This window comes from Erinaceus europaeus, chromosome 3 (assembly GCF_950295315.1).
Source record: "Erinaceus europaeus chromosome 3, mEriEur2.1, whole genome shotgun sequence".
Taxonomy (NCBI): domain Eukaryota; kingdom Metazoa; phylum Chordata; class Mammalia; order Eulipotyphla; family Erinaceidae; genus Erinaceus; species Erinaceus europaeus.
This window is the reverse complement of record NC_080164.1, coordinates 26,380,955-26,408,545: the sequence shown is the minus strand read 5'-3', so window position 1 is coordinate 26,408,545 and position 27,591 is coordinate 26,380,955. Positions and strand designations below refer to the sequence as shown.

The 27,591-nt window shown below is 43.9% G+C and overlaps 1 protein-coding gene across 1 annotated transcript; it reads left to right on the top strand.

The window, feature by feature from the left end:
* The first annotated feature begins 471 nt into the window (after positions 1 to 471).
* EIF2AK2 (eukaryotic translation initiation factor 2 alpha kinase 2) lies at positions 472 to 27,591 on the top strand. Its single transcript, XM_060188424.1, has 17 exons — positions 472 to 571; positions 1,926 to 2,064; positions 2,993 to 3,113; positions 4,994 to 5,142; positions 8,119 to 8,245; positions 10,788 to 10,843; positions 11,007 to 11,109; positions 13,448 to 13,509; positions 14,604 to 14,617; positions 15,056 to 15,209; positions 17,703 to 17,825; positions 18,951 to 19,064; positions 20,033 to 20,210; positions 21,666 to 21,794; positions 24,938 to 25,039; positions 26,621 to 26,674; positions 26,754 to 27,591. Exons 2-17 carry the CDS (start codon positions 1,943 to 1,945, stop codon positions 26,874 to 26,876), a joined length of 1,731 nt encoding a protein of 576 aa, XP_060044407.1. The 5' UTR covers positions 472 to 571; positions 1,926 to 1,942; the 3' UTR covers positions 26,877 to 27,591.

Below are 27,591 nucleotides of genomic sequence, written 5' to 3'. Positions count from 1 at the left end.
CCAGGACACATTGGTGGGGTTGTCTGCCCAGGGAAGGCAGGTTGGCACCATGGTAGCATGTGGAACCTGGTGACTGAAAAGAGTTAAGATATAAAGCAGAACAAATTGTTGACTAGTCATGAACCTAAAAGTAAGAATATTGCAGATGAAGATTTGGCAGCCGGGGGGCGGGGGGTGTCTCTGTCTTGGAAAAAGCTAGTAGGTCTATTTTAGGTATATATCAGAGAGCTCATGACTTTACTAGTTTTTTCCTGAGTCTGACAGCTAACATGCAGATGGACCCAAGGTATTGTCTGGGGAGATAGTGTCATAGTTGGAAAAAGGATTAGAAAGATGCATCAGGGAAGAGAGCAGCTCCCAAATATGGGAAAAGGTGTTTTTTTTTTTTTTAATCCTCCACCAGGGTTGTTGCTGGGGCTCAATGCCTGTACCACGCCACTGCTCACAGTATGTTTATTTTCCCCTTTTCTTTTTTTGATAGAGGGTGATGATCAGAGAAGGAGGAGGAGGGGAAACTGAGAGAAGGGGAGGCATCTGCAACAGTGCTTAATCATCTGTGAAACTTCTCCCCCACAGGTGCGGATCAGGGGCTGGAACCTGGTTCTTTTTGGACATTTCTTCATAGTGTCCTTCCAGACACATTTCAGTGGCCACAAAGCCCAGTCATCTCTCTTTCCTTCGCTGCTTGTGCTTTCATCCCCATAATTTAGATCCATTGCTAAACTCAAGTTGAAGACAATTTACCCTTAATCTTTCTTTTTCTTTTCCTTTGATTTCTTTCTTTCTCCATTTATTTATTTATTTACACTAGAGCTCTGCTCAACTCTGACTTCTAGTGGAACTGGGACTTGAGCCTGGAACCTCTGGTGCCACAGGCTTAAAGGCTTTTCTGCATACCCACTATGCTATCTCTCTAGTCTAACCTTACGCCTTCTTCTAAGAGCTGTGTACTTTAGACTTCTCTGTGTAAATTCTTTATCTTTTAGATATACTTGACAATTTCTCACCAAACTTAGTAACAAAAAACAATGACCCCATCAAAAAACAGGGAGAGGATAGATATACTTTATAATTTAAACAATTTCTACTGTGTTGGTCCAGTGAGACCTGCCAGCTCAGATTATAAATTACTAGGCAAATAATTCTAAAATAAACTATTACAAAGTTCAAAGGTGGGAGGTGAGGGGCTTCATAGGGAATCTATTTCTGGAAAGCTAAGTCCTCTCATGATTTCATCAGTATAGATGAGCATTTTTCCCCCTCCAGGGTTATTGCTAGGGCTCAGTGCCAGCACGATCCACAGCTCCTGGAGGCCTTTTATTTGTTGGTGTTATTTTCATCTTATTGGACAGGACAGAGAGAAATTGAGAGAGGAGGGGAGATAGAGAGGGAAAGAGACAGAGAGATACCTGCAGACCTGCTTTACCACTTGTAAAGTGACCCTTTTGCAGGTGGGAAGCTGGGATCTTGAACCGGGATCCTTGTGCAGGTCCTTGTGCTGAGTACTATGCGTGCTTGGTACCTGGTGTGCCACCACCTGACCCCCCCCATAGATGAGTGTACACACACAAACACACACACACACACACACACACACACACAAGCTCGCACCTTTCAGTCTTTTTCTTAGTAAATCCCCCATTTCCTTCTATAGCCTTTTCAGCTTCTCAAGAACAAGGTAATATTTGGTTCTCAGTGGAGGCAGAGGACATAATTAAAGGACAAGGTCTTTTGTTCTTCACTTGTCAAGTTGTGAGAGTAGACCATTTTTGGAGACATCAGTTTGCTTGTGAAGTCCACAAGAGAGGGAAAAAAAAATGTTCTGTAAGAAATGAGTTCTGCAAGAGAGCTTCCTCTCACCATTTTGCCTTTGGACCTGGTTTGGGAAACCCCAAGAACCTCTCTTCCTTGCAATGACTTCTATCACAGGTTCCCAGAAGAGATGATGGAGAGTGACGAGTCCCCCGGAGCCTACATCGGAAAGCTCAATGAATACTGCCAGAAGCACAGTGTGGGGCTGCAGTACCAAGAGCTGCAGAAGACAGGGCCGCCGCACGACTTACGGTGAGTGGCTATGAGGAAGGGTGTGTGATGGGGCACCTGAGCCCGGAGAGAGGCAGCCTGACACATTCTGAAGCTGAATCATTAGCCCTAGATCAGTGTTGCCACCAGGTCCTTTGAGGATCTTCTTGGCATAAAGGGTGCCTCCACAGGACTTCAGGGAAAAAGGCCTACATCTTCCCATGCTCTGAGGTGATGTGCTACTTTGCTGTTTGAGGTTGGTTGTTTCAATGTATTGAGGGACCAAGAGGTAGCTCAAACAGTTAGAGTGCAGACCTTACCACATGTAAGACCCTGTGTTTAAGCCTTAGCACCACCCCATGGGAGCACTGTGGACAGTACCTTGAGGAAGATGGTAAAGTAGGAAGGAAGAGATGCTCTCCGTTTAAGTTGAGAGTAGAAAGCAGTTGAGCAGGAAGGAAGATGTTCTCTCTGTCTCTCTCTAAGCTTAGGGAAAAGAAAGTGGTGCCACGGGGACTAGGTGGTGGCACAGTTGGTTAAACGCACGCCTTACAGTGCACAGGGACCCGGGTTTGAGCCCCCAGTCACCACCTGCAAGGGGAAAGCTTTGCAAATGGTAAAACAGGGCTGCAGGTGTCTCTCTGTCTGTCTGTCTGTCTGTCTGTCTCTCTCTCTCTCTCTCTCTCTCTCTATATATATATATATATATATATATATATCCCCTTCCCCTCTCAATTTCTTTCTGTCTCTATCCAATAATAAGTAAAAAAAAATTTTTTTTTGAAAAAGAAAGTGTTGTCACACAGGTGTGGGGTCCCCAGTTCATTCCCCTGCACCCCCACTACAAAAAAATTCCAAATTGAAGCTGGGTTTGAATCTCCAAAGATGGCCATAGAAGGTGGGTGTGATTGGTGTCCTGTGAGCAACCTAGGCTTTATTGATATTTTGTAACTGTTTTCATTTTAAACAGGTTTACTTTTCAAGTTGTAATAGGCAAGAGAAAATTTCCACAAGCTGAAGGCAAATCAAAGAAGGAAGCAAAGAATGCAGCTGCCAAAGCTGCCGTGGAGATACTTAACAGGGAGAGCAAGGTGAGGAAGCTTTCCCCTCTACTGAAAAGGGCTTCACACAAGGGTTTTGTAATTTTCTCTTGTGTGGGAAAAATGCATAGGGTGAAACCATTTGCAAGTTCTTTTTCTTTCAGAAGTTTAGTCCTCTTGCTTTTTTTCTTTTCTTTCCCTTTCCTTCCTTCTTTCTTTCTTTTCTGCCTGCATTCTGGAGAATCCTGGTGGAGAGGCACATCTAGGGAAGTGTGAGCAAAGCTGGGTGTTAACTGTTTAGAGAAGCAACATCAGCAATGGACTCTATCTAAAGCTGAACGGAAGTGGAGAGGAGGCAGGGAGAAGCAGATAGGTTCTGGCAGGAGTCTTATGGAGGGGGAGCAGAGAAGTAATCACAGATACCTGTGATTACTCTGAAGAAGAGTGAATGGCGGGAGTCGGGCTGTAGCGCAGCGGGTTAAGCGCAGGTGGCGCAAAGCACAAGGACCGGCATAAGGATCCCGGTTCGAACCCCGGCTCCCCACCTGCAGGGGAGTCGCTTCACAGGCGGTGAAGCAAGTCTGCAGGTGTCTATCTTTCTCTCCTCCTCTCTGTCTTCCCCTCCTCTCTCCATTTCTCTCTGTCCTATCCAACAACAACAACAATAACTGCAACAATAAAGCAACAAAGGCAACAAAAGGGAATAAATTAAATAAATATTTTTTAAAAATTAAAAAAAAAAAAAAAGAGTGAATGGCACAGAGAGCGCTCACTGGAGAGACTTCGTGGGAAGGTATTTCTGAAAGAGATAACTGACCACTGATGGAAAGAGTTCAGCAGATAGATACAAACAGAACCCCCAACAACATCAGTCCTTGTGGAAGAACTGAACTCTGGGCATGAAGAAAGAATCAAAACCTTGCAGGCAGACAGCAGAGATTGTGCATTTTAAAAAGTAGGTAAGGGGCTGGGTGGTGGCACACCTGGTTGAGTACACACATTACCAGGCACAAGGACTGCAGGCAAGCTCCCAGTCCCCATCTGTAGGAGGGAAGCTTCAAAAGCAGTGAAGCAGTGCTACAGGTGTCTCTCTCTCTCCTACTCTCTCAATTTCTCTCTGTCTCTATCCAAAATTAGTGTGTGTGTGTGTGTGTGTGTGTGTGACCACAAGCTTATAAACTGTTAATGAGACAGAAACTTTGGAGTGGGTGGTGGTGCACCTGGTTGGGAACACATGTTGTAACGCTCAAGGACCCAGTCCCCACCTGCATGGGCAAAGCTTTACAAGTGGTGAAGCAGTGTGGCAGGTGTCTCTCAGTCTCTTTCCTTACTCTGTTACCCCCTTCCCTTTCAGTTTCTGGATGTCTCTTATCCAATAAATAAATAAAGATAATAAATTTATTTATTTTTAAATTATTTTTTATTTTTTCGCCTCCAGGGTTATTGCTGGGGCTCAGCACCTGCACTATGAATCCACTGCTCCTGGAGGCCATTTTTTTCCCATTTTGTTGCTCTTGTTATCATTATTGTTATTGTTGCCATTGATGATGTTGTTGTTGTTGGATAGGACAGAGAGAGAAATGGAGAGAGGGGGGAAAGACAAAGAGGGAGAAAGATAGACATCTGCAGACCTGCTTCACCACTTGTGAAGTGACCCCCCCTGCAGGTGAGGAGCTGGGGGCTGGAACCAGGGATCCTTACCAGCCCTTGGGCTTGGCGCCATGTGCGCTTAACCTACTGCACTACTGCCCAATACCTCATAATAAAAATATTTTAAAAATAGAATCAATTGAGACAGAAACTCAAAGTGATACATTAGGGAAAGGTATAAAATTGAAATTGTGTCACATCATTTAGTAATTTTTGCTAGCCAAAATAAAGAGTTAAATCTTTGTGGCCACATTTAGTAAACTTTTTTTTTCCCTTTATAGACAGAAAATTTTGCATCCCCGGCAACAGATGATTCTTTCGAAGTGATCTTCACTGAGAATTACATAGGCCTCATGAATAGACTCTGGCAGAAGAACAAACTGCATGTGCATTACCACTTCAGTGATGAGAAGGACGGTGGACCCAGTAGGTGAGGTGTGGTTCGCCTTGGGTTGCAGCCAAGCCATAGAGGAAAGTGGGCTGATTTTCATGTGTGACTTTCCATACAGATATATGATTTGTTGTTGTTGTTGTTTTTACCAGAGCATTGATCAGCTCTGACTTACCGTGGTGTGTTGAACCTGGGACTTTGGAGCCTCATGCATGAGAGTTTCTTTGCATAAAAATTATGCTGTCCACCCCCCACACCCCAAGAAAGTCTTTCCTGCATTTGCTCTCCCCTCCCCAGGAATATTTCTTCTTCTCTTTCTCCTTCTCCTCCTCCTTCTCCTCCTCCTCCTTCTTCTTTCCTTCTGCATTCTGCAACAGATGTTCTGGTGGCCCATAAACAATTGAATAGTGATAGTGATGATTAAGGCTTTAATTGCTGGAGACATGGGGTCCTATTGTATAGTTGGTCAGAGCTAGGTCATCCTTTCTCTCTGAGGCATATCTGGTGGGTGGACTATAGGAAAGTTCTGCATGAGACCCTGAGTTCAGTCCCTGCTATGGTATATATGTCAGAACTGAGCAGTCTGTGAGATCACTCTCTTTCTCTCTCATAAAAATACATAATGGTCTAGGAGGTGGTAATGATGGATAAAATGCCTTGGAATCTCAAGCACAAGGTCATTAATTCAACCCTCTGGCATCTATGTGCCAAAACAATACTGTGATTCTCTCTTTTCTCTCTCTCTCATTAATAAATATACAGATAAACCTTTAACATATAAATATAAAATATAAAAATATAAATATTTATATATTAAAGCACATATAGATAATCCTTTAAAAAATCATTTTGCAGGTAGGGGTAAATAGCATAATGTTTATGCAAAGAGTCTGTCATGCTTGAGGCTCCAAAGTCCCAGGTTCAATCCCCTGTACCACCACAAGCCAGAGTTGAGCAGTGCTCTGGTGTAAAAAAAAAAAAATTTTTTTTGCTGCCCAGGAGATGGCATGGTGGGTAAAGCATCAAACTCACTAGCATGAGATCTTGGTACCACATTTGCTGGAGTGATAGGCTGGGCACATGCTCTATCTTTCAATAAATAAAATAAATCTTAAAAAAAATCTACTTAGCAGGGACTGAGTGGTGATGTACCCATTTGAGTTCACATATTACCATGTACAAGAACTCAAGTTCAAATTCCTGGCCCCAACCTGTAGAGGGTACCTTCACAAGCAATGAAGCAAATGCTGCAGGTGTCGCTCTTTCTCCCTCTCTATCTCCTTCCACCTGTCTGAAATTCTCTCTGTCCTATCTAATCAAATAAAATAATGGCTGCCAGGAGCAGTGGATTTGTTGTGCGGGCCCAGTGATAACCTTGCTAGCAATTGAAAAAAAAATTATTTTAGCATCTGGAGAAGTTGCTCAACTTGTACAGTGTCAGACTAGCACACCTAAGGTTCTTGGTTTGGTCCCTGGGAAGCATGTTGTGCTCTGACACCCCCTCCCTTCCTGTGTGAGTCTCACTCATACGTAATAAATTAAATAAATACTAAAGAATGTTTTGGGGTTTCCATGCTTGGGTCTCCATTTTCAAGTTCTCATAAAATAAAAAGTTAAATATTTAAATATTAAGGTGGGGGTCAGGTGGTAGCACACTTGGTTAAGTGCACATATCACCATGCACAAGGAGCCAGGTCCGAGCCCCCACTCCCCTCTGCAGGGGAACACTTCACAAGCGTGAAGCAGGCCTGCAAGTGTTTATCTCTTCTCTTTCCTTATCTCCCCACCCTTAATTTCTCTTTATCCTATCAAGTATAATAGAAGGAAAAAAAATGGCCACTGGGAGCAGTGGATTCTTAGTGCCAGTAGTGCCAGCACCAAGCCCCAGCAGTAACCCTGGTGGCAATAAGAAAAAAAAATCGTCGGTGTTTCCTTTTTGTAAAAGCAAATTAAAATAAATAAACAAATAAATGAATAAAAAAGGATGCATGAGGATGGGACCCAAGCAAGTGCTATGCCCTCTGGGCTGAGTGCCCTCCAGGCTCTGAGCCAGGTAATTCAGACTTCAAGACCCCCTGGGAAAGGCTAGCTGCGACACTGCTAAACCTGCTTTCTCTGGCACAGTGGCCAGCCATCTTTTTGAATTTAGTTTAAGTCATACAAGATTTGAAATATAAATTTATCAACCTATGGTAGGGAGGGGATAGCATGATGGTTATGCAAAGAGTCTTTCATGCCTGAGATTACAATATCCCAAGTTCAATTTCCAGCACCACCATAAACTAGAGCTGAGCAGTGCTCTGGTAAAAATAATAAGCAGGGGGTCAGGCAGTAGTGCAGCGGGTTAAGCACAGGTGGCGAGAAGCACAAGGATAGGTGTAAGAATCCCGGTTCAAGTTCCTGGCTCCCCACCTGCAGGGGAGTCACTTCACAAGCGTTGCAGTAGGTCTGCAGGTGTCTGTCTTTCTCTCCCCTCTCTGTCTTCCCTTGCTCTCTCCATTTCTTTCTGTCCTGTCCAACAACCACAACAACAATAATAACTACAACAATAAAACAAGGGCAACAAAAGGGAATAAGTAAATAAATAAATATAAAAATATTTTAAAATAATAATAAGTAAACCTTCTGACACCTTTGTGGATGTGTGCTTTTTTTAAATTTTATTTTATTATTTTTTCCCCTTTTGCTGCCCTTGTTTATCGTCGTTGTTGTTATTGTTGTTGTTTTTGCTGTCGTTGTTGTTGGATAGGACAGAGAGAAATGGAGAGAGGAGGGGAAGACAGAGAGGGAGAGAGAAAGACAGACACCTGCAGACCTGCTTCACCGCCTGTGAAGCAAACCCCCTGCAGGTGGGGAGCCAGGGGCTGGAACCAGGATACTTACGCCAGCACTTGTGCTTTGCGCCATGTACACTTAACCCACTTTGCCACCACCTGGCTCCCTGATGTGTGCTTCTTTTCAAGTCAGATGTACTCGTTTGGTCTTTGGGCAACTGCTGTCTATCATTTCTCCTAGATTTTATTGTGAGTGCAAAGTTGAAGAGGAAAAATACGGTTTTGGTGTAGGATCCACCAAACAGGATGCAAAGCAAAAAGCAGCTCAGATGGCCTATAATCGGATCCTAGCTGAGGAAACTCCAGAGGTACGTGCTACCTTGGGATTTCATTTCCATGTTTGTTTTTGTTTGTTTTCTTAAGGTTTATTTATTTATCACTCTGGCACATATCATGCTAGGGATCAAACTTGAGACCTCATGCTTTTAAATCCAAGTCTCTGAACACTGCAATACCTCCCAGACTGCAATAAAATAAATCTTGAAAAATTAATGAAATAAGGGAGTTGGAAGCACAAGGACCGGCATAAGGATCCTGGTTCAAGCCCCCCAGCTCCCCACCTGCAGGGGAGTTGCTTCACAAGCAGTGAAGCAGGTCTGCAGGTGTCTGTCTCTCTCCCCTTTCTGTCTTCCCCTCCTCTCTCCATTTATCTCTGTCCTATCCAACAATGATGACATCAGTAACAACAACAATAATAACTAGAACAACAATAAAAAACCAAGGGCAACAAAAGAGAAAATAAATAAATAAATGTAAAAAATTTAAAAAAAATCAATGAAATAAAAATAAGGGATGAGGACTGGGGAGACAACATAATGGTCACACACACAAAAAATAAATAAATAAAAAATACTTTCGGGTGGGGGAGACAGCATAATGGTTATGCAGACTCTCATGCCTGAGGCTCCTAAGTCCCAGGTTCAATCCCCCGCACCACCATAAGCCAGAGCTGAGCAGTGCTCTGGTGTTTCGTGTGTCTCTCTCTCTGCATCTCTCTCAAAAATAAAATTAACTAAAAAACATTAAAAAAAAATACTTTCATGCCTGAGGTCTCAGGTTAAATCCTCAGCACCACCATAAGCCAGCACTGAGCTATGCTCTGGTCTCTCTTTTTCTCCATATTTCTCTTAAATAAATAAATAGATAAATATGTAAATATAAATCCAGAATTTGAACATTGGATGAAAGAAGCTGCTCACTGGTGGTGCCACAGAGGCACAAGGCCATGGGTTCACTCCCTAAGTCCACAGTAGAATAAATGCATGGAATGACTAACAGGTACAACTCTCTGAGGCTGATTTGTGGTTTGACTATGTGGCCATGAGGCCACCGCAGCTCAACACACAGCAGAAGGTTCTAGGGTCCTACCAGCCAGCCCCTGGCTCTCAGTAACTTGGGGTTTTCTCTTTTGCTTTGCTTTTTCTACCAGAGCTTTGCTGGACCTATGCACCTTCATGATTTCACCACTCCTTGCAGATTCTTCTTTTTTTTTTTCTCTTCTTTCCCAGATAGAGGATGGGAGACAAAGGGGGTATGGTGCTCCCAAGTGGTGCTCTATCACCCTACCGTTCTCTCGACCCTCCTAGGGCTATTTTTAAATATCAGGATGTGAATACTAGTCATGCAAATCATTGACCCCATTAAAGTGATTTTAAAATAAAAAGTAATATCTAGTAATAGGAATCCCTCTTTTCCAAGTAGGTTTAATTATATAAAACTATTTTTTTACATTGCAGCTTTATTATTTAATAGCCAAAAAAGGAATTGACAAACATTATTCTTAATAATTCAGTGGAGGGGGCATCGGGCTGTGGCGCAGTGCGTTAAGCCCACGTGGCGCAAAGCGCAAGGACCGGTGTAAGAACCCCGGTTCCAGCCCCCGGCTCCCCACCTGCAGGGGAGTCGCTTCACAGGTGGTGAAGCAGGTCTGCAGGTGTCTGTCTTTCCTTCCCTCTCTTTGTCTTCCCCTCCTCTCTCCATTTCTCTCTGTCCTATCCAACAACGAATGACATCAACAACAATAATAACCACAACAAGGCTACATCAAGGGAAACAAAAAGGGGAAAAAATGGCCACCAGGAGCAGTGGATTCATGGTGCAGGCACTGAGCCCCAGCAATAACCCTGGAGGCAAAAAAAAAAAATTCAGTGGAAACAGGACAATGATAAAAACAACAAGGGCAACAACAACAAAAAAAGGAAAATAAATAAATAAATAAAATATTAAAAAATTATTCGGTGGATTAAAAAGTTCTAGTGCATTCATGACTTCACCAATTAAAAAAAACAATGAACTGTTTATTCATTTATTAAAACTCTTTTTTAGTAACTTCTTTGAGAGAATGGCACCAATCTAATTGAGCAAATAAAGACAATTCTTTTTATTTTTTTTAAAGAAAACTTTATTTATTTACACAAGAGAATCAGAACATATTTGACATGAGGGGGTTGAACTTGAGTCTTCATGCTTGCAAGCCAGATACTTTTGCCACTGCAAACTCACCCTATCATCAGACCAACTTGTTTTAAAAATAAATCAGTCAATTAAGCTAGATAAACATGGGGGGAGGGGGAGAACAGTGCAATGTTAGACACAGGACTTGTGTGTGAGAGGTCCCAAGCTTGGACACAGGTAGCAGCACAGCCAGAGCAGTGCTTTGATTTAAAAAAAAAAAAAAAAAAAAAGAGGGGGGAGGGGATGATAAAAAGAAAACCAGCTTAAACACCCAGGAGAAAAGTATTCATCTCATCATCATTTACATGTAGGGGAATTGAGGTGGGCATTCTGTATACCCCAAGCCAGAACCACAGCACAGAAGTCATTTAGTTCTTCTCAAATCTTCTCTTTCAGAAAGCTAATCTGCAATCCTTGCATTCTATTCCCAGTCACAACGGAAGCCTCAGTTTGTAAGTGTAGGGATGATTTGAGACACTGCAGACTCAACTTGCTGGGTGGGAGAACCTGTTTCTGGGAAACATTTGCTGTTTAGGGAGAGTGGGGAGGGCAAGCGGGTGATGGGGGGAGGTGTGGGCTACACTCTGGAGTTAACAGCCCTCCCCCTCCTTCTAGCTCCTCTGCACCTTCTTCAGAAAATAGCCTCTCAGACACCACCTCTGGCAGCAGTGGCTACAGCGAGCACAGCAACAATTCAGAGCTCCCTTCATCTTCTTGGGTAGAGTATCCCCCCTCCATACCACCCCCCCCAACTTGCTACTCTGTATCTTCTTACTTTAGGGATTTTTTTTTTTTTTTTTAATCTGAGCACTGTTCAGCTCTGGTTTATGGATGCCGGGAATTGAACCTGGGACCTCAGACCTCAAGCATGAAAATCTTTTTGCAGAACCACTATGCGCGAGGGGCCAGGTGATGGCACACACGTTACAGAACCACTATGCTATTTCCCCAGCCCTTTCCAGTCCATCTTCTTCCCTCTTTGTATTTCCACATTGAAAATTGACCTCCAGCATACAGACATGATTTTCTTTTTCTTTTCTTTCTTTTTATTTTTTTCTGCCACCAGGGTTTACTCTTGGGCTTTATGTCTCTGTTTATGATAGAGCATGAGAGACAGAGAGGGAGAGACAGTCAAAGAGAGGAAGGGAGAGGACTTCTCCACCATTGATGGTGGCCAAGAACCCCATCCCAGGTTCTTACACAAAAGGTATGTGGTGGACTGGGCTGGCTAAGCTATCTTCCAGACCCACTCACCCCACTCTGGCTTTTCTATCTTTAGTTCATCCCTTCAGATGATAGAATCATACCTGGCAATCCTTTGGCTTATTTATTTATTTATTTACTTATTTATTTATTGCTAACAGGGTTATTGCTGGGACTCCGTGCAAATCCACGGCACCTGACAGCCATTTTTTTCTTTTTTTTTTTCTCTTCTATTTTATTCACTAGGACAGAGAGGAACTGAGAAAGGGGGGGATAGATAGCAAGGGAGAGAAAGACAAGACAATTGCAGGCCTACTTTACAGATTGTGAAGTGTCCCCGATGCAGATGGGGAGCAGAGGTTTGAACCCAGGTCCTTGCACAAATCCTTGTACAAATCCTTCCACATAGTACTATGTGTGCTTAACCGAGTGTACCACCACCCTTTTATTTCATCTATTTATTTTTGCGACTATCTCTGGGTCGCAGTATATGTATGACTCCGCTGCTCCTGGCAGCCATTTTTTTCTTCTAGAGAGAACATGAGAGACAGAGATAAGAAAGGGAGAGAGAGAGAGAGAGAGAGAAGGGGAGGGAAGAGGAGAGGAAAGGAGAGAAGGAGAGATAGAGAAGAAGAGAGGTAGAGGAGAGGAGACGAGAGAAGAGAGGAGAGGAGAGGAGAGGAGAGGAGAGGAGAGGAGAGGAGAGGAGAGGAACTGCAGCATGAACCTAGTGCTCATGAAGCTTCCCCCTGCAAACGTTCCCATGAGGTGGCCTGAGTCCTGAACCTGGGTCCTTGTGCATGGTAGCATGTGTATTCTACCAGGTGAGTCACTTCCTGGTACCCCTTAATTATTTTTCCTGTGGTGCAAGGGAGAGTAAACCCAGGGTCTCCCTGAGTGGCCCTCCTAGCCTGGTTTCTTTGTTTATTTATTTTTGAGAGACAGAGAGAGAGAGAGAGAGAGAGAGAGAGAGAGAGAGGATAAATAAAGGGAAATAAGAAGAGAGAGAACACCAAAGTGAGGCAGGACAGCCATGAGCTGCCCTAGGCTCCCCACCTCTCCCTGCCTTGATGCCAAGGTCAGACCCAGGAGCCCAAGCTTGTTACCATGCCCACTCCACCCTCTGAGCCAGCTCCCCAGCCTCTTCCTCTGAGTCTTCATTAGTGAGGAGGGTGTTTGTGACATGCTTCTCCTTGTTGAGACTCTGTGGCCCAGAGACTCACAAGCACAGCCCTTGTCTGTAAGAGCTTTCCAGAAATACTTACCATGGCTGTGTCTGCCTGCCCCATCAGTTCTGGGTGAGAGCACTGATACTGAGTCGTATGTGGAGAAGCAGGGCTTGAGAGGACAAGGAAGTGACAGAACTATTCTCTTTTTTTTTTGCCACCAAGGTTCTAGCCAGGGCTGTGTGCCCCACATGATTCCACCACTCTCATTGGATTCTTTTTTTTTCCCTCTTCCCAGATAGAGGATGAGAGACATAGAGGAAAGGAGAGACAGAGAAAGGAGAGATACTACAGCACTGCTCCACTTGAACCCATGCATGGCAACATATGCACTCTACCCTGTGAACTATCTCCTGCCCTGAGGCTATTAATTTTTTAACAAAAACTATGATTGTATAACCAGCTAGAAGAACAGAAGGTAGGATAGCAAAAAAAGCATGGTAATCAATTTGATCATCATCGTCGCTGCTTTGCCTTGCACTTGACCCAGGTTCAAGCCTGGCCCTCACTGCTTTGAAAGAAGTTTTGGTGCTGTTATCTCTCTGCCTATCAGTCTACCTATCTATCTAAACAAAACACCAAGATGGGTCCAGTCACCTAACACTATTCCATTTTCTCTCCTTGTAGGGCTTTCACAGACTTAACCAGAAGAAGCCAGTAAGGCAAGTATCATCACACACTGAACTTAGGTTGAAATGAAGTCTTACTTCAGGTTCCATTTGCCGGTGTTATTTATTAAGTCTTCAGTGCTTGTTGAATGTTGTATACTCTCATTTGAAAGGGGTTTCAGAAGTAGGAAGCCTGCTTAAGAATCACCAAAAAAGCTTGACTCTGTTACCAAATCGCTGAGATCTGTCCAGAAAACCTCCAACTTGCATATCCAGCACCGGCACTACCATGGCTCTTGAGAGAATTATTCAATGAATTGCTAAGTTTAGGGCATCATTTTGGACATGGATGGCAGAGGAAGAGGGTGAGAAGAACGTTTGTCAAGAGAAGAATGAGCACTTGGGGTAGAAATAGTGTGACTGCTTTGGGCAAGGATTCTAGTATAGTTGTAGTGACTTGGTTCCTTTTCTGAAGATAGGAGCAAGAGTGTGAATATAGTCAGTGGTGGCAGGGAGGCATCCTGGATGCTCCCCCCTCACCCCCCCCACACACACTCTCCCCTACTGCAGGGGGCCAGTGCAGGAATTGTGTGGAGTTCAGAGAGGTCTAGGGCTGAGGTGGTCACCGTCCCCTGGGGAGTCAGTCACAGTGGGGGAAGGGGATGTAGGGATAGAGGAGGAGAATTCATGAGACAGGTGGAAAGGAGTGTGGGCATTTCTGGAGGGAGCTACAACAGTCCCTGGTAAAAGTGTCAGGCAATTGTTTCTGGATCCCGGCTGCCCTGAAGGGTCTGAGATGTTGAACCTTTGAAGGCTGAGAGGAGAGAGTTATTTGAACATCTGTAGGGATCTAAGATGCTCCAGGCAATGGGTAATGAATGAAGACCTCATGCCTCTGTGACACCACTGACTGACCTCCCTGGCCAAAGTTTTTGTTGTTGTTGTCGTTGTTGTTCTTGCTTCAATTAGATATCCCTAGAGAAAGAGAGAGAGGAGGAAGAGAGACATACAGAGAAGAAAGATACCTAAGCACACTGCTCTACCATCTGTGGGGCTCACTCTGGTGCAGTCCATAGGACTCCCATGTGGTGTTGGGACTGGAACCCAGGGCCTTGTGCATGCTGAGGTTCTTTCTGAGCTGTCTCCTAGCCCAAGGTATTCTCTTCTGGTTACAGGCTGCTCACCTTCAGTAAAGGATAGAGCACAAAGGGGTTAGGAGATACCTCCCCCAGTAGAGCATATACTTCAGCCTCCTCAGTGACCTGTGTTTGAGCCCTCAGCCACCACATGGGAACAGCATGGAAAGAGAAAAATACTTCATGAGAGGTAGAGCAATGTGGTGGTTTCCTTCTCTCTCTCTGCCTCTCTCTGTGTGTCTCTCACCTTCTATCTGCAAGGTTGGGGGGTGGGGAAGACCCCACCAACAACAGTGAAATCATGCAGGTGCAAAGCCCTGGCGGAGAAAACAAAACAGCCAAAAAAGAATGAGACACAAAGCAAGAGGGCCCAGAAGACATGCACCCTCCAGACTCCACATCTGCTGGGAGGCCGGGAGAACCAGAAGGGGGATGCTTAATACAGAAAAAGGTTCAGCGCAGCCATCCTGCTACTTGAATGGGTGACTCAGAATCTAAGGGCTTAGGGCAGGGCAGCAGGCCTGCTCTGGACAAGTTCTGTGTTATTTCCATTCCACTCAAGGTTTACCTTCTTCTCTTCACTTGTAGGAGGTTGGCAGCATCATTTGACATTCCTATGGAAAGTGAACATACTGCAAATGACAGGTGAGAAGAGATGGCCAGCTGGATTTGTCCACTGGAGTGTCTGTTTATTCACATCCCTCCCTCCCTTGGTCCCACCCTCCCTCTTTCCATCCATCCTTTCTTCCTTCTTTCTTCCTTTCTCTCTTTCCTTTTTAAATTTTTTTTAAAATATTTATTTATTTACCCTTTTGTTGCCCTTGTTGTTTTATTATTGTAGTTATTGTTGTTGTTATTGATGTCATCGTTGTTGGATAGGACAGAGAGAAATGGAGAGAGGAAGGGAAGACAAAAAGACACCTGAAGACCTGCTTCACCACCTGTGAAGTGACTCCCCTGCAGGTGGGGAGCCGGGGGCTCGAACCGGGATCCTTACTTTAATTCTTGGGCTTTGCGCCACCTGCGCTTAACCCACTGCGCTACTGCCCGACTCCCTTAATTTTTTTTTTATCAAAGAGAGAGAAAAAGATACACACACACACACACACACACACACACACACACACACACAGAGAGAGAGAGAGAGAGAGAGAGAATGAGAGAGAGACCAGAGCACTGCTCAGCTCTGGCTTATAGTGGTGCTGGGGATTGAACCTGGGAGCTCAGAGCCTCAGACATGAGAATCTTTTGCATAGCCATTATACTGTCTTCCCAGCCCTCTTCCTTTCTTTCTTCCTTCCTTCTTTCCTTCCTTCCTTCCTTTCTTTAATTTTTATTTATAAAAAGGAAACATTGTGGGAGTCAGGCAGTAGTGCAGCAGGTTAAGCGCAGGTGGCGCAAAGCACAAGAACTGGCTTAAGGATCCTGGTTGGAGCCTCCCAGCTCCCCACCTGCATGGGAGTTGCTTCACAAGCAGTGAAGCAGGTCTGCAGGTGTCTCTCTGTCTTTCCCTCTCTATCCCCTTCCCTTCTCAAATTCTCTCTGTCACTATCCAGAATAAATAAGTAAAATAAAAATATTTTTTTAAAAAGGAAACACTGATAAAAGCCATAGGATAAGAGGGGTACAACTCCACACAATTCCCACCACCAGAACTCCATATCCCATCCCCTCCCTTGATAACTTTCCTATTCTTTATCCCTCTGGGAGTATGGACCCAGGGTCATTATGGGGTGCAGAAGGTGGAAGGTCTGGCTTCTGTAATTGCTTCCCCACTCAACATGGGTGTTGGCAGGTCAATCCATACTCCCAGCCTGCCTGTCTCTTTCCCTAGTGGGGCAGGGCTCTGGGAAAGCAGGGCTCCAGGACATATTGGTGGGGTCATCTGCCCAGGGAAGTCCAGTTGGTATCATCTGGAACCTGGTGGCTAAAAAAAAAGGGTTAACATATAAAGCCAAACAAATTGTTGACTAATCATTGAACCTAAAAGCTAGAATAGTTCAGATGAAGAGTTGGGGGTCTCCGTTTTGTAGATAGTTAGTAGGCCTATGTTAGTTATATTCCAAAGGGCCCATGACTATACAATTTTTTTTCCCTGAGCCTGACATCTGATATGCAGGTGGATCCAAGTTATTGTCTGGGGAGATGATATCATGGCTGGCTCTTTTTATTTATTGCTTTCTTCCATTATTGAGAGAGATAGATTCAAAGCATCTCCCTCACACATTAAATGATGGGGATTAAACTTGGGGTTCCGTGCTTGAGCATCTGATCCCTTACTCACTTTGCCACCTCCCAGTCTGCAACACAGCTGATCACGAAGCTTCCCCTTTGTAGGTGGGGACTGGGGTCTTGAACCCATGTTCTGCACATGGTAGCATATACTCAACCAGGTGTGCCACTACTTAGCTTTCCCCCCACACACACCCTTGTTCTCTTTCTCCCTCTCTCTTTCTATGACTTTATTTTATTTCCAGAGCACTGCTCATCTCTGGCTTATGGTAGTGCAAAGGATTGAACTTGAGATCCCTGAGCCTCAGGCATGAAAGTCTTTTTGTTTTTCATAACCACTATGCTATCTCCCCAGCCCAAAGAGAATGGGTAACAAGAGTTCAGTTCTAACTATTGGTAGTGCCAAGGGTTGAACCTAGAACCTCATTCATGCATGTCCTGTTCTCTTAACACTGAGCTATGGCCCTGGTCCTTTTGTTTTCTTCTCTGCATAGAACACAAGATGGCACTTCTTTTTCCAGTTTTGGACTCCTGTTGAGTCTTTATTGAATGAATTTGCAGTGAAACCCAAAGGTGACTTCGTAGGCTGAGGGAAGGGGGGAGACAATCAGCTTTTGTGATCCTTGCATTTCGCTGATGTTAATCCTTCTTTCTTATTTATTTATTTATTTATTTATACCAGAACAGTGCTCAATTCTGGTTTATGGTAGTGCTAAGGATAAAGCCTTGGTCCTTTGGTGCCTCAGGCATGAAAGTCTTTTAGCATTACCATTATGCTGTCTCCCCTGCCCATAACATTCCTTCTTACCTTTGTCTCACAAATGGCATTAAGCAAAGGCTGAAGGGGGTGGGGATTGGCAAGAGGGAACATGGGTCTCAGAATAACAGTGGCCTTTGTCTTTTGAGGTTCCTTAAGGATTTCAGAGACATAACGCCCATTGCATCTGGTGGCTTTGGCCAGGTCTTCAAAGCACGGCACAGAATTGACACCAAGATATACGCCATTAAACGTGTGAAGTATGACAGAGAGTAAGTAGTCAGTGGCTTATCTTGAATGAGTGGCTGTGTTGACCCCATCCTTCTTCTCTTCTTGACATTATTCTATTTGACCCATTAATTATGTTTTTCTAGTCATCCTTTTAAAAGTATTGCTTTATCGGGAGTTGGGCGGTAGCACAGTGGGTTAAGCACAGGTGGTGCAAAGCGCAAGGATCGTTGTAAGGATCCCGTTTCAAGCCCCCAGCTCCCCACCTGCAGGGGAGTCACTTCACAAGCAGTGAAGCAGGTCTGCAGGTGTCTCTCTGTCTTTCCCTCCTCTCTCCATTTCTCTTTTCCCTATCCAAAAACAATGACAACAATAATAACTACAATAATAAAACAACAAGGGCAATGAAAGGGAATGAATAAATAAATATTAAAGAAGTTTTAAAAATTTTTAAAAAGTATTGTTTTGTTACCAGGAGCTTGACTTCTTCTAAACTGATTTCACTTTTTTGTTCTTATTTCAATAAAAAATGGGCATGTTAAGACATGCGGTGACTCACCTGGTTGAGCTCACACGTTACTATGCCCAAGGACCTGGGTTCAAGCCCCCGGGTCCTCATCTGCCAGGGGGGAGCTTCATAAGTGGTGAAGCATTGCTATATATGTTTCTCTCTTTCCCTCTCCACTCCCCCCCCCCCCCAGTTTCTCTCTGTCCTATCAAATTAAAAGAGAGAAAGAAAAAGTATTATGTAAGAAATGGGCACACTACTGATATTCCTTCTGAAGCCATCTTGTGGAAAACCCAAGTGACAAATCCTGTGGCTCGAGGTGACTTTCCCCATCTTGGCATTGCACGATGAGTCCTTTTCAGTGGACTTGATGGAGTTGTTGACTGCACATCCCAGTGAACTCCCACAATGCTTATGGAAGTCCTTCTTCAGACACCATCCTTTCGTGTATTTTGGCTACATACTGAAAATGCTGGGGTAGGCAGTTGGAGAGATGCTCGTTGAGTAGAGTACAAGACTTGTATGCACACACTTTCCTTTCCTGTGCTCCTGGCTACTGGAAACTCAGGGATGTAACTCCCAGGGACTGTGAGTTACAGGAGGGAGGAATGTGGAGTCTTGTCCCTTGAGTCATGGCAACACCCCTGTCTTTTTTCACCAGGAAGGTAGAGCGTGAGGTCAAAGCTTTGGCCAACTTGAGTCATTCAAACATTGTCCACTACTATGACTGCTGGGGTGGAAATGATTATTACGAGGACAGTATGAAGAACTTAAGGTAATTACAGAGGATTTATTTGTTTATTTCCATAAGAGAGAGGCCGGTACTTAGCTCTGGTACAGGATGGTACTGGGAATGGAACCTGTGATTTCTGGGGCCTTGGGCATGCAAGATTGGTGTGCTACCACTATGCTATCTCCCTGGTCCCAAATGCATCTGTTATAATTCTTTTTCTCCCATGGGAATAGTACACCAAAAGATGTAGAGATGATAAGTCTATCACATCTTTTTTTTTTTTTTTTAAATATTTATTTTATTTATTTATTCCCTTTTGTTGCCCTTGTTTTTTTTTTTTTATTGTTGTAGTTATTATTGTTGTTGTCGTTGTTGGATAGGACAGAGAGAAATGGAGAAGAGGAGGGGAAGACAGAGAGGAGGAGAGAAAGATAGACACCTGCAGACCTGCTTCACCACCTGTGAAGCGACTCCCCTGCAGGTGGGGAGCCGGGGTTCGAACCGGGATCCTTATGCCGGTCCTTGTGCTTTGCGCCACCTGCGCTTAGCCCGCTGTACTACAGCCCGACTCCCTATCACATCTTTTTGTGTGTGTCACAGCGTGAGGAACTGTTCAGAGAATGATGAGGCTCTGCCAGAAGGACGCATGGGAACCAGCATGAAGTGACTAGTCTTGAGACATTTGAGCACTGGAGTCATGTATGACAGTAATAGATAAAACTTCATGCTTTAAGAAAGATAAGTGACTTAGAACACTGTCTGAGTTTTGGGCGTGCCATGCAATGATTCAGTATTTGTATCCACACTGAAGCTGTCCCCCAGAGTTATAGACATTAGGTTGCAGTCAGGTCCTGTGTGTTACCACTTTGTCATCAGACAAAGCTCTGACATTCAGAGTTCTGTTATTGAGGCATGTTTGGAGGTTCTGACGCTGTAATAAAGAATGCATTTTTAATAGATTTATTTCTTCTGTTAATACTTCTGACATCCTGCAATTGTTTTCTATCCAGAAACTTGACTAGGTGTCTTTTCATCAAAATGGAATACTGTGACAAGGGGACATTGGACGATTGGATTTTCAAGAGAAAAAATAGTTCACAGAAAGATCTGGCTCTGGAGTTCTTTAGACAAATAACTGAAGGTGTGCATTACATACATTCAAAAGAGTTTATTCACAGAGACCTCAAGGTAGGTGGTGTTGTGCTGTGTTGAGACTAAGTAAACTTAGTGGTTTGTTTCTTTTTTTTTCTGTTTTATTGGATAGGACAGAGAGAAATTGAGAGAGCAGAGGGACGGAGAAAGAGGGACACCTATAGACTTGCTTCACCACTCAGGAAGCATCTCCCCTGAAGGTGGGGGTTGGGGACTTAACTCCGGGTCCTTGTGTTTGGTAATGTGTGTGATTAAAGAGCACTGCTGTGTGCCTTTAGTGATTTTTTAAAAAAATTTTATTCCCTTTTGTTGCCCTTGTCTTTTTTTTTTTATTGTTGTAGTTATTATTGTCATTATTGATGTCATTGTTGGATAGGACAGAGAGAAATGGAGAGAAGAGGGGGAGAGAAAGACAGACACCTGCACACCTGCTTCACTGCTTGTGAAGCGACTCCTCTGCAGGTGGGGAGCCAGGAGTTCGAACCGGGATCCTTATGCCGGTCCTTGTGCTTGGTGCCACCTGCGCTTAACCTGCTGCACTACCGCCCGACTCTCCCTTTAGTGATTTTTAAATCTGTCTTCTCCAAGCTTTAAATTGATTGGCAGTCATGAGGAAACAGTATCTCTGATTCTCTAAGTTCAAATGGGTCTCAAACTTACCCCAAATCCCATTCCAGAGGACCACTCTTACAGACTCCTAACCAGTGAGCTTACTGAGACATCAAGTTCTGTTTGAAGGGACTCCTTCACTCCCAGCCCCCTAGGCTGAGGATACCTACTTGTGAACACAGAAAGCTTCAGTAGGTCCCAGCCCCAGCACCATGTGAGAGCACCATGGACTGCACCAGGAGAGTTCCATGGATAGTGAAACAGTGCTATTGTGTCTCTCCTCTCTCTCTCAAAATACAGTGAAAACAGTGGAGGGGGGAAGCATTGGGAGATAGCTCACCTGGTAGAGTGCACATTTTGCCATGCACAAGAGCCTAGATTTGAGCATGCAGCCACTGCATGAGAGCACCATGCGAAGGGGACGCTTCACACGCAGTGGAGCAACAATATAATACCTTGTCTTTTTCTCCCTTTCTGTCTCTCACTCTTTATCTTAAAAAAAAAGAGAGAGAGAGATGAAAAAGTATGCTGGGAATGGTAGAATCTTATAAGTATGATGCCCCAGCAAAAGCACTGATAGCAATAAATAAATAGATAAATACATACATAGACATACATACATGTGAGTATAAGGCCTCCCTTCTCCTGTGCACCTTCTCTGTGTGCTGCTGTGCTGTGACATTGCATGACCTTTCCTTGTGTCTATTTGCTACCACTGGACTCCCAAGTAAAATATTTTTACAATCGGAAATCCCATTAACAAACCTCCAGCTGGGGGCTGTCCATGTAAGGGCCAACAGCTTCTGAGAAATGCAATTTACATATGCGATGATAGTCTGTCAAATTGATGCTTGTGAATTATTTTTCTTTTTTCCCCCGCAGCCAAGTAATATATTCTTAGTAGATGAAAAACAAATAAAGATTGGAGACTTCGGACTTGTGACTGCGCTGAAAACAAATGGCAAGCTGACGGCTAACCTGGGAACCCCCCAATACATGAGCCCCGAACAAGTGAGCTCCCTCCTCCGTGTCTACATGTAGTTTCTTCATTGTACTTAATTAAGAAGACACTAGACTTCTCTGTTAAAGTTGAGACTGTAGGACTAGGAAGATATCACAATGATCATATGAAAGACTTTCATGCCTGAGGCTCAGAGGCTCCAGGTTCAACCCTTTGCACCACCATCAGCCAAAGCTGAGCTGTGCTCTGGTAAAAAGAAATAGATGAAGGGAACTGAGACTGTGCAGGAGCAGATAGACTAAAAGTGGGGATTCCCCTTTCACTTTTTTATCTGCTTCTGTTCTTACCACTAGAGTCTGATGTTTATTCTTGCAGATCATTTTGTGTGTGAGAGAGAGAGTTATGAAAATACGCTGTAGAAGTGGCTCAGTGGGTAGAGCACACGCATTTTGAACTGGAGACCCTGAGTTGACCTCTGGCACCACATAAAATGATAATGCTGCTCAACTCTCCCTTTTTTAAAAAATTAATTAATTTATTATTGGATAGAGATAGAGAGAAGTTAAGTGGTGAGGGGGTGATAGGGAGTGAGGCAGAAAGATACCTGTAGCCCTACTTCACCCCTCATGAAGCTTCCCCCTACAGGTGGGGACCAGAGGCTTGAACCCAGGTCCTTGCGCACTGTAGTGTGTGTACTAAATCAGGCATGCCACCGCCTGGCCTGTCTGTTCTACTCTTTGGCTGTCCATTAAAAATTAGCTTGGGGAGTCGGGCGGTGGCGCAGTGGGTTAAGCGCAGGTGGCGCAAAGCTCAAGGACCTGCGTCAAGGATCCCAGTTCCAGTCCCCAGCTCCCCACCTGCATGGGAGTTGCTTCACAGGTGGTGAAGCTGGTCTGCAGGTGTCTATCTTTCTCTCCCCCTTCTCTGTCTTCCCCTCCTCTCTCCATTTCTCTCAGTCCTATCCAACAACAACGACATCAATAACAACAATAATAACCACCACAATAAAACAACAAGGGCAACAAGAGGGAATAAATAAATAAATATTTTAAAAAATTAGCTATTGGACTTTATTTTGCCTCCAGGGTTATTGCTGGGTTATTGCTGGGGCTCAGTACCTGCACCATGAATCCACTGCTTCTGGAGGCCATTTTCTCCCCTTTTGTTGCCTTTGTTATTGTAGCCTTGTTGTGGTTATTATTGTTGTTGTTGATCTCGTTCATTGTTGGCTAGGACAGAGAGAAATGGAGAGAGGAGGGGAAGGCAGAGAGGGGGGAGAGAAAGACACACCTGCAGACCTGCTTCACCACCTGTGAAGCAACTCCCCTGCAGGTGGGCAGCCAGGGCCTCAAACCGGGATCCTTACTTCAGTCCTTGGGCTTTGAGCCATGTGAGCGTAACCTGCTGCTCTACCACCCAACCCCCATTCATTTTATTTTTAAAAATGTTATTTAATTAATAGTTGATTAGAGACAAGAGAAATTCAGAGAGGAAGGGGAGGTAGAGAGGGAGAGAGAGAAATGCAGCCCTGCTTCACCACTCATGAAGCTTTCCCCCTGCAGGTAGGGACCAGGGGCTTGAACCAGAGTCCTTGCTCACTATAATGTGTGTGTTTAACTAGGTGCAACATCCGGCCCCTTATTGTTTCATTTTCTTAGTTATTTTTAATTGAAAAATGTTTTACTGAGGACTAATTCATATACCACAAGATGCACCTGCTGGTGAGCACTCAGTTTGCTTTCATTTATGAGACTATAGTTTTTCTCCTTGATCCACCATGACTTCAGTGTCTGTTAGGATTCATATTCAAATAAATAATCACCCAAGTACTCATGTCTAAGGCCTGAGGTGGCTTACTTGTTTACTGCCCTTTAGGAAGACAGCAAACTGTAGCTGCCACTACTGGGTTCTCTTCTCTTTTGTTAGTTACAAGGTACATCAAAAAACTCCAAAACAGCTTATATTAGCAAGAAGTACAGTGGTTTGTTTAATACAGCAAATGGTGTTTGGGGAACAAGGTGATATTTTAAAAAAATCTCCATAATTTGGTGTATTGCAGCAAAGTAAAAGACTGGGGTGGGAGGGAGGGTTCAGATCCTGGAACATGATAACAGAGGAGGACCTAGTAGGGGTTGATCTGTTATGTGGAAAACTGGGAAATGTTACACATAGACAAACGATTGTATTTTACTGCTGACTATAAACCATTAATCCCCCAATAAAGAAATTTATTTATTTATTTATTTATTTATTTTAAGAAATTTAAAAAAAGAAAAGAAAATCTCCACAAAGTACTGCCACTAAGTCTATACTAGCATTTTGCTCTCTTTTTTATTATTTATTTATTTATTTTTATTATTTATTTATAAAAAGGAAACACTGACAAAACCATAGGATAAGAGGGGTACAACTCCACACAGTTCCCACCACCAGAACTCCATAGCCCATCCCCTCCCCTGATAGCTTTCCTATTCTTTAACCCTCTGGGAGTATGGACCCAGGGTCATTGTGGGATGCAGAAGGTGGAAGGTCTGGCTTCTATAATTGCTTCTCCGATGAACATGGGTGTCGACAGGTGGATTCATACTCCCAGCCTGCCTCTCTCTTTCCCTAGTGGGGCAGGGTTCTGGGGAATCGGAGCTCTGTTCTCTTTTTAAAAATTGCTACCAGGGTTGTTTCTGGGGCTTGGTGCCAGCACCCAGAGTCTATTCCCTCCCCCCCCTTTTTTTTCTATTTTATTTGACCAGACAGAGAGAAACTGAGAGAGGAAGTGAGATAGAGAGGGGGAGAGAAAGATACCTAAAGACCTGCTTCACCACTTGTGAAGAGTCCCTCCTGCAGCTGGGGAGTGGGGGCTTGAACCCAGGTCCTTGCACATGGTAATATGTGTGCTTCCCTAGGTGTTCCAGCTCCCCAGCCTGACATTTTGTTCTTTTGAGATCTCTTCTTAACTAACTTTCCTAAAGGAAGCTCAGAAGATTTTTAGCTTCAAAGTCAGCAAGTAAAAAAAAACCCTCATTCACATCAAGTGTGAGATGGTTGTAGCTGGGAGCTCTGGCCAGTGGCAGAGCCAGGAAACGGGCCAGTCAGTCTCTGCTGGTATCACTCACACACAGATACTGTGTCAAGTGACTGCTCTGACTTCAGAAGGCACAAGTGTTTCCATCCATTGTCTCCATGCTTTGCTGTCTAGCTTTCCTCCGTGAACTACGACAACAAGGTGGATATCTTCGCTTTGGGGCTCATCCTTGCTGAACTGCTTTATGTGTGTGGGACAACTTGTGAAACAATTAAAGTAAGTCATCTCAGAACACATTATGTCGTACTCTGGTGAGAAAGGGCCTGGGAGTATTCATGCTGGCTGCAGAAGAAATGTGAGCTATTTTCTTTCAATTTGGGTCAGCCAAAACTTTTTGTTAAAGACCAAAACAACTCAGGCTGGGAAATAGCTCATGAAGTAGAGCACACACTTTACTGGTTCAAGTCCTCGGCACCATGCAAAGGAGAAGACTCACCAGTAGTGAAATGGGATGTGGTGTTTCTTTTTCTATCTCTGTCCTGGTACTCTCATGTGGTGCCTGCCAGGACTTGAACTCAGGGCCTCCTGTATGGTAAGGCTACCTCTCGGCTCCCTAGCTGGTGTTCTAATAGTCCAATAGAAGACGAAGGTGATTCTAGCATGAATGAGTGGTTTCTGGCTCCTCTCCTTGTTTATATGTCATATGAAATACATAAATACATTTTAAATTAGTCTTTCTATTAATAATATGTTACAAGATTGTAAGATTAGAGCGCCTAGTTCCACACTCCAGTCACTATTAAAGTTCTGTGTCCCCACACTCCCATCTCTCAAAGATAACCACTGTAGTTTTCTCAAGTCTTAGAAACAGTTTTCTTGCTTCTATTTTTTTTAAATAAATATATTTTAAAGATCTGGAAATAACTTAGATTTTGGTATTCCCAGATTTTAGTGCTTCCTGATTTTGCTTCTCCTCCCAATTAAATAATCTCCCTTCCTTCCTTCCTTCCTTCCTTCCTTCCTTCCTTCCTTCCTTCCTTTTTCTTCTTTTCTTTATTTTCTTTCTTCTCTTCTTTCCTTCTTTCTTTCTTCCTTTCTTCTTCTCCCTCTTCTTTCTCCCACCACCTCCTCCCCCTTCCTCTCCTTCTCCTCCTCTTTCTCCTCTTTTTGAAAATTTATTTTTATTGCCACCAGAGTTACGGGTGGGGCTTGATGCTTCCACATTTCCCCCCTTATCCCTTTCTCTTTCTCTCTTTTTTTTTTTCCTGCCTCCAAGTTTATCACTGGAGCTCGCTACCCACACTATAAATCCACTGCTCCTGGAGGCCACTTTTCCATTTTATTGGCTAGGACAGAGAGAAATTGAGAGAGATGGGGAAGATAGAAAGGAAGAGAGAAAGATAAACACCTGAAGACCTGCTTCACCACTTGTGAGACAACCCCCCTGCAGTTGGGGAGCCAGGGCTTCGAACTCGGATCCTTGTGCTCAGTACTATGTGGGCTTAACTTCATGGGCTACTGCCCGATTCCTTCCTTCCTTCCTTCCTTCCTTCCTTCCTTCCTTCCTTCCTCCCTTCCTTCCTTGCTTCCTTCCTTCCTTCCTTCCTTTCATCCTTCCTTCCTCCCCCCACCCATTTGACAGGACACAGAGAAATTTAGAGGGAGAAAGGGAGAGACAGAGACACCTGCAATACTTGTGTCATCGCTTATGAAGCTTGCCCACTGCAGGTGGGGAGCAGGGACTCAAATCCTGGTCCTTGAGCATGGTAACGTGTACCACTGCCCAGCCTCCTAAGTAAAGAATTTTCTAATGACTAAATATGTTATATATCATAATATGTTTTGTTTCATTTTCAGCTTTTTGACAAACTGAGAGCTGGCATCTTCCCAGATGAATTTGATAAGAATGAAGTAAGCACTTGAAAGTAATCAGAATTTTATTTTAAGAAATAATTCACGGCTTAATTTTGACCATTTTCTATCATTACAGAAAAGTCTTCTACAGAAATTGCTTTTCCACGAACCCTCGAAACGACCCACAGCTTTTGAAACACTGCAGACTTTGAAGATGTGGACAAACGGTGCCAAGCCAAAGAATTGGAACACGTGTTAGGACCTTTCTGAAAATGTGCTGCACTTCTCCTCATTGATTTTCCTGCCACTGGCTCAAAGCTGCTTGGGGTTATCAGTGCTGTTTATTTTCTACTTACATTATTCCCTTCTGTATTTTTTTTGTTTGTTTTGTCTTGTTTTCTAAATTTGCAAAAAAGGTTTGCACTTTTTTTCACTTTAAAAACATTCTTGGGGAGTCGGGCAGTAGTGCAGCGGGTTAAGCGCACGTGGTGCAAAGCGCAAGGATCAGCTTAAAGATCCTGGTTCGAGCCCTGGGCTCCCCACCTGCAGGGGAGTCGCTTCACAGGCGGTGAAGCAGGTCTGCAGGTGTCTTTCCCTCCCCCTGTCTGTCTTCCCCTCCCCTCTCCACTTCTCTCTGTCCTATCCAACAACGAAGACATCAATAACAACAACAATAACTACAACAATAAAACAAGGGCAACAAAAGGGAATAAATATTTTTTTAAAAAATTCACTTATTGGAGGGGCGGTAGCAAAACAGCTCATTTGAATGAGTTCTGCCATGTGAGTGACACAGGTGTGAGCCTGGTTCCCATCACATTGGAGGAAGCTTCACGGCTGTCATCTCTCTCTCTCCCTCCCTTTCTCTTTGTCTCTCTCTATCTATCTATGTATCTGTCTGTCTGAAAAAGTCATCCTGGAGCAGTGACTCCCAGTGATGACAAAAAATAAAAAATAATAAAAGTATTAACTCA

What these genes read in the sequence shown, in the direction of transcription:
- EIF2AK2 (XM_060188424.1), top strand. Translation starts at nt 1,943, where the DNA reads ATGATGGAGAGTGACGAGTCCCCCGGAGCCTACATCGGAAAGCTCAAT. An exon ending in GAACATACTGCAAATGACAG is followed by an intron (nt 15,210 to 17,702) that starts GTGAGAAGAGAT and finishes TTGTCTTTTGAG; the next exon opens with GTTCCTTAAGGATTTCAGAG. An exon ending in GACAGTATGAAGAACTTAAG is followed by an intron (nt 19,065 to 20,032) that starts GTAATTACAGAG and finishes TTTTCTATCCAG; the next exon opens with AAACTTGACTAGGTGTCTTT.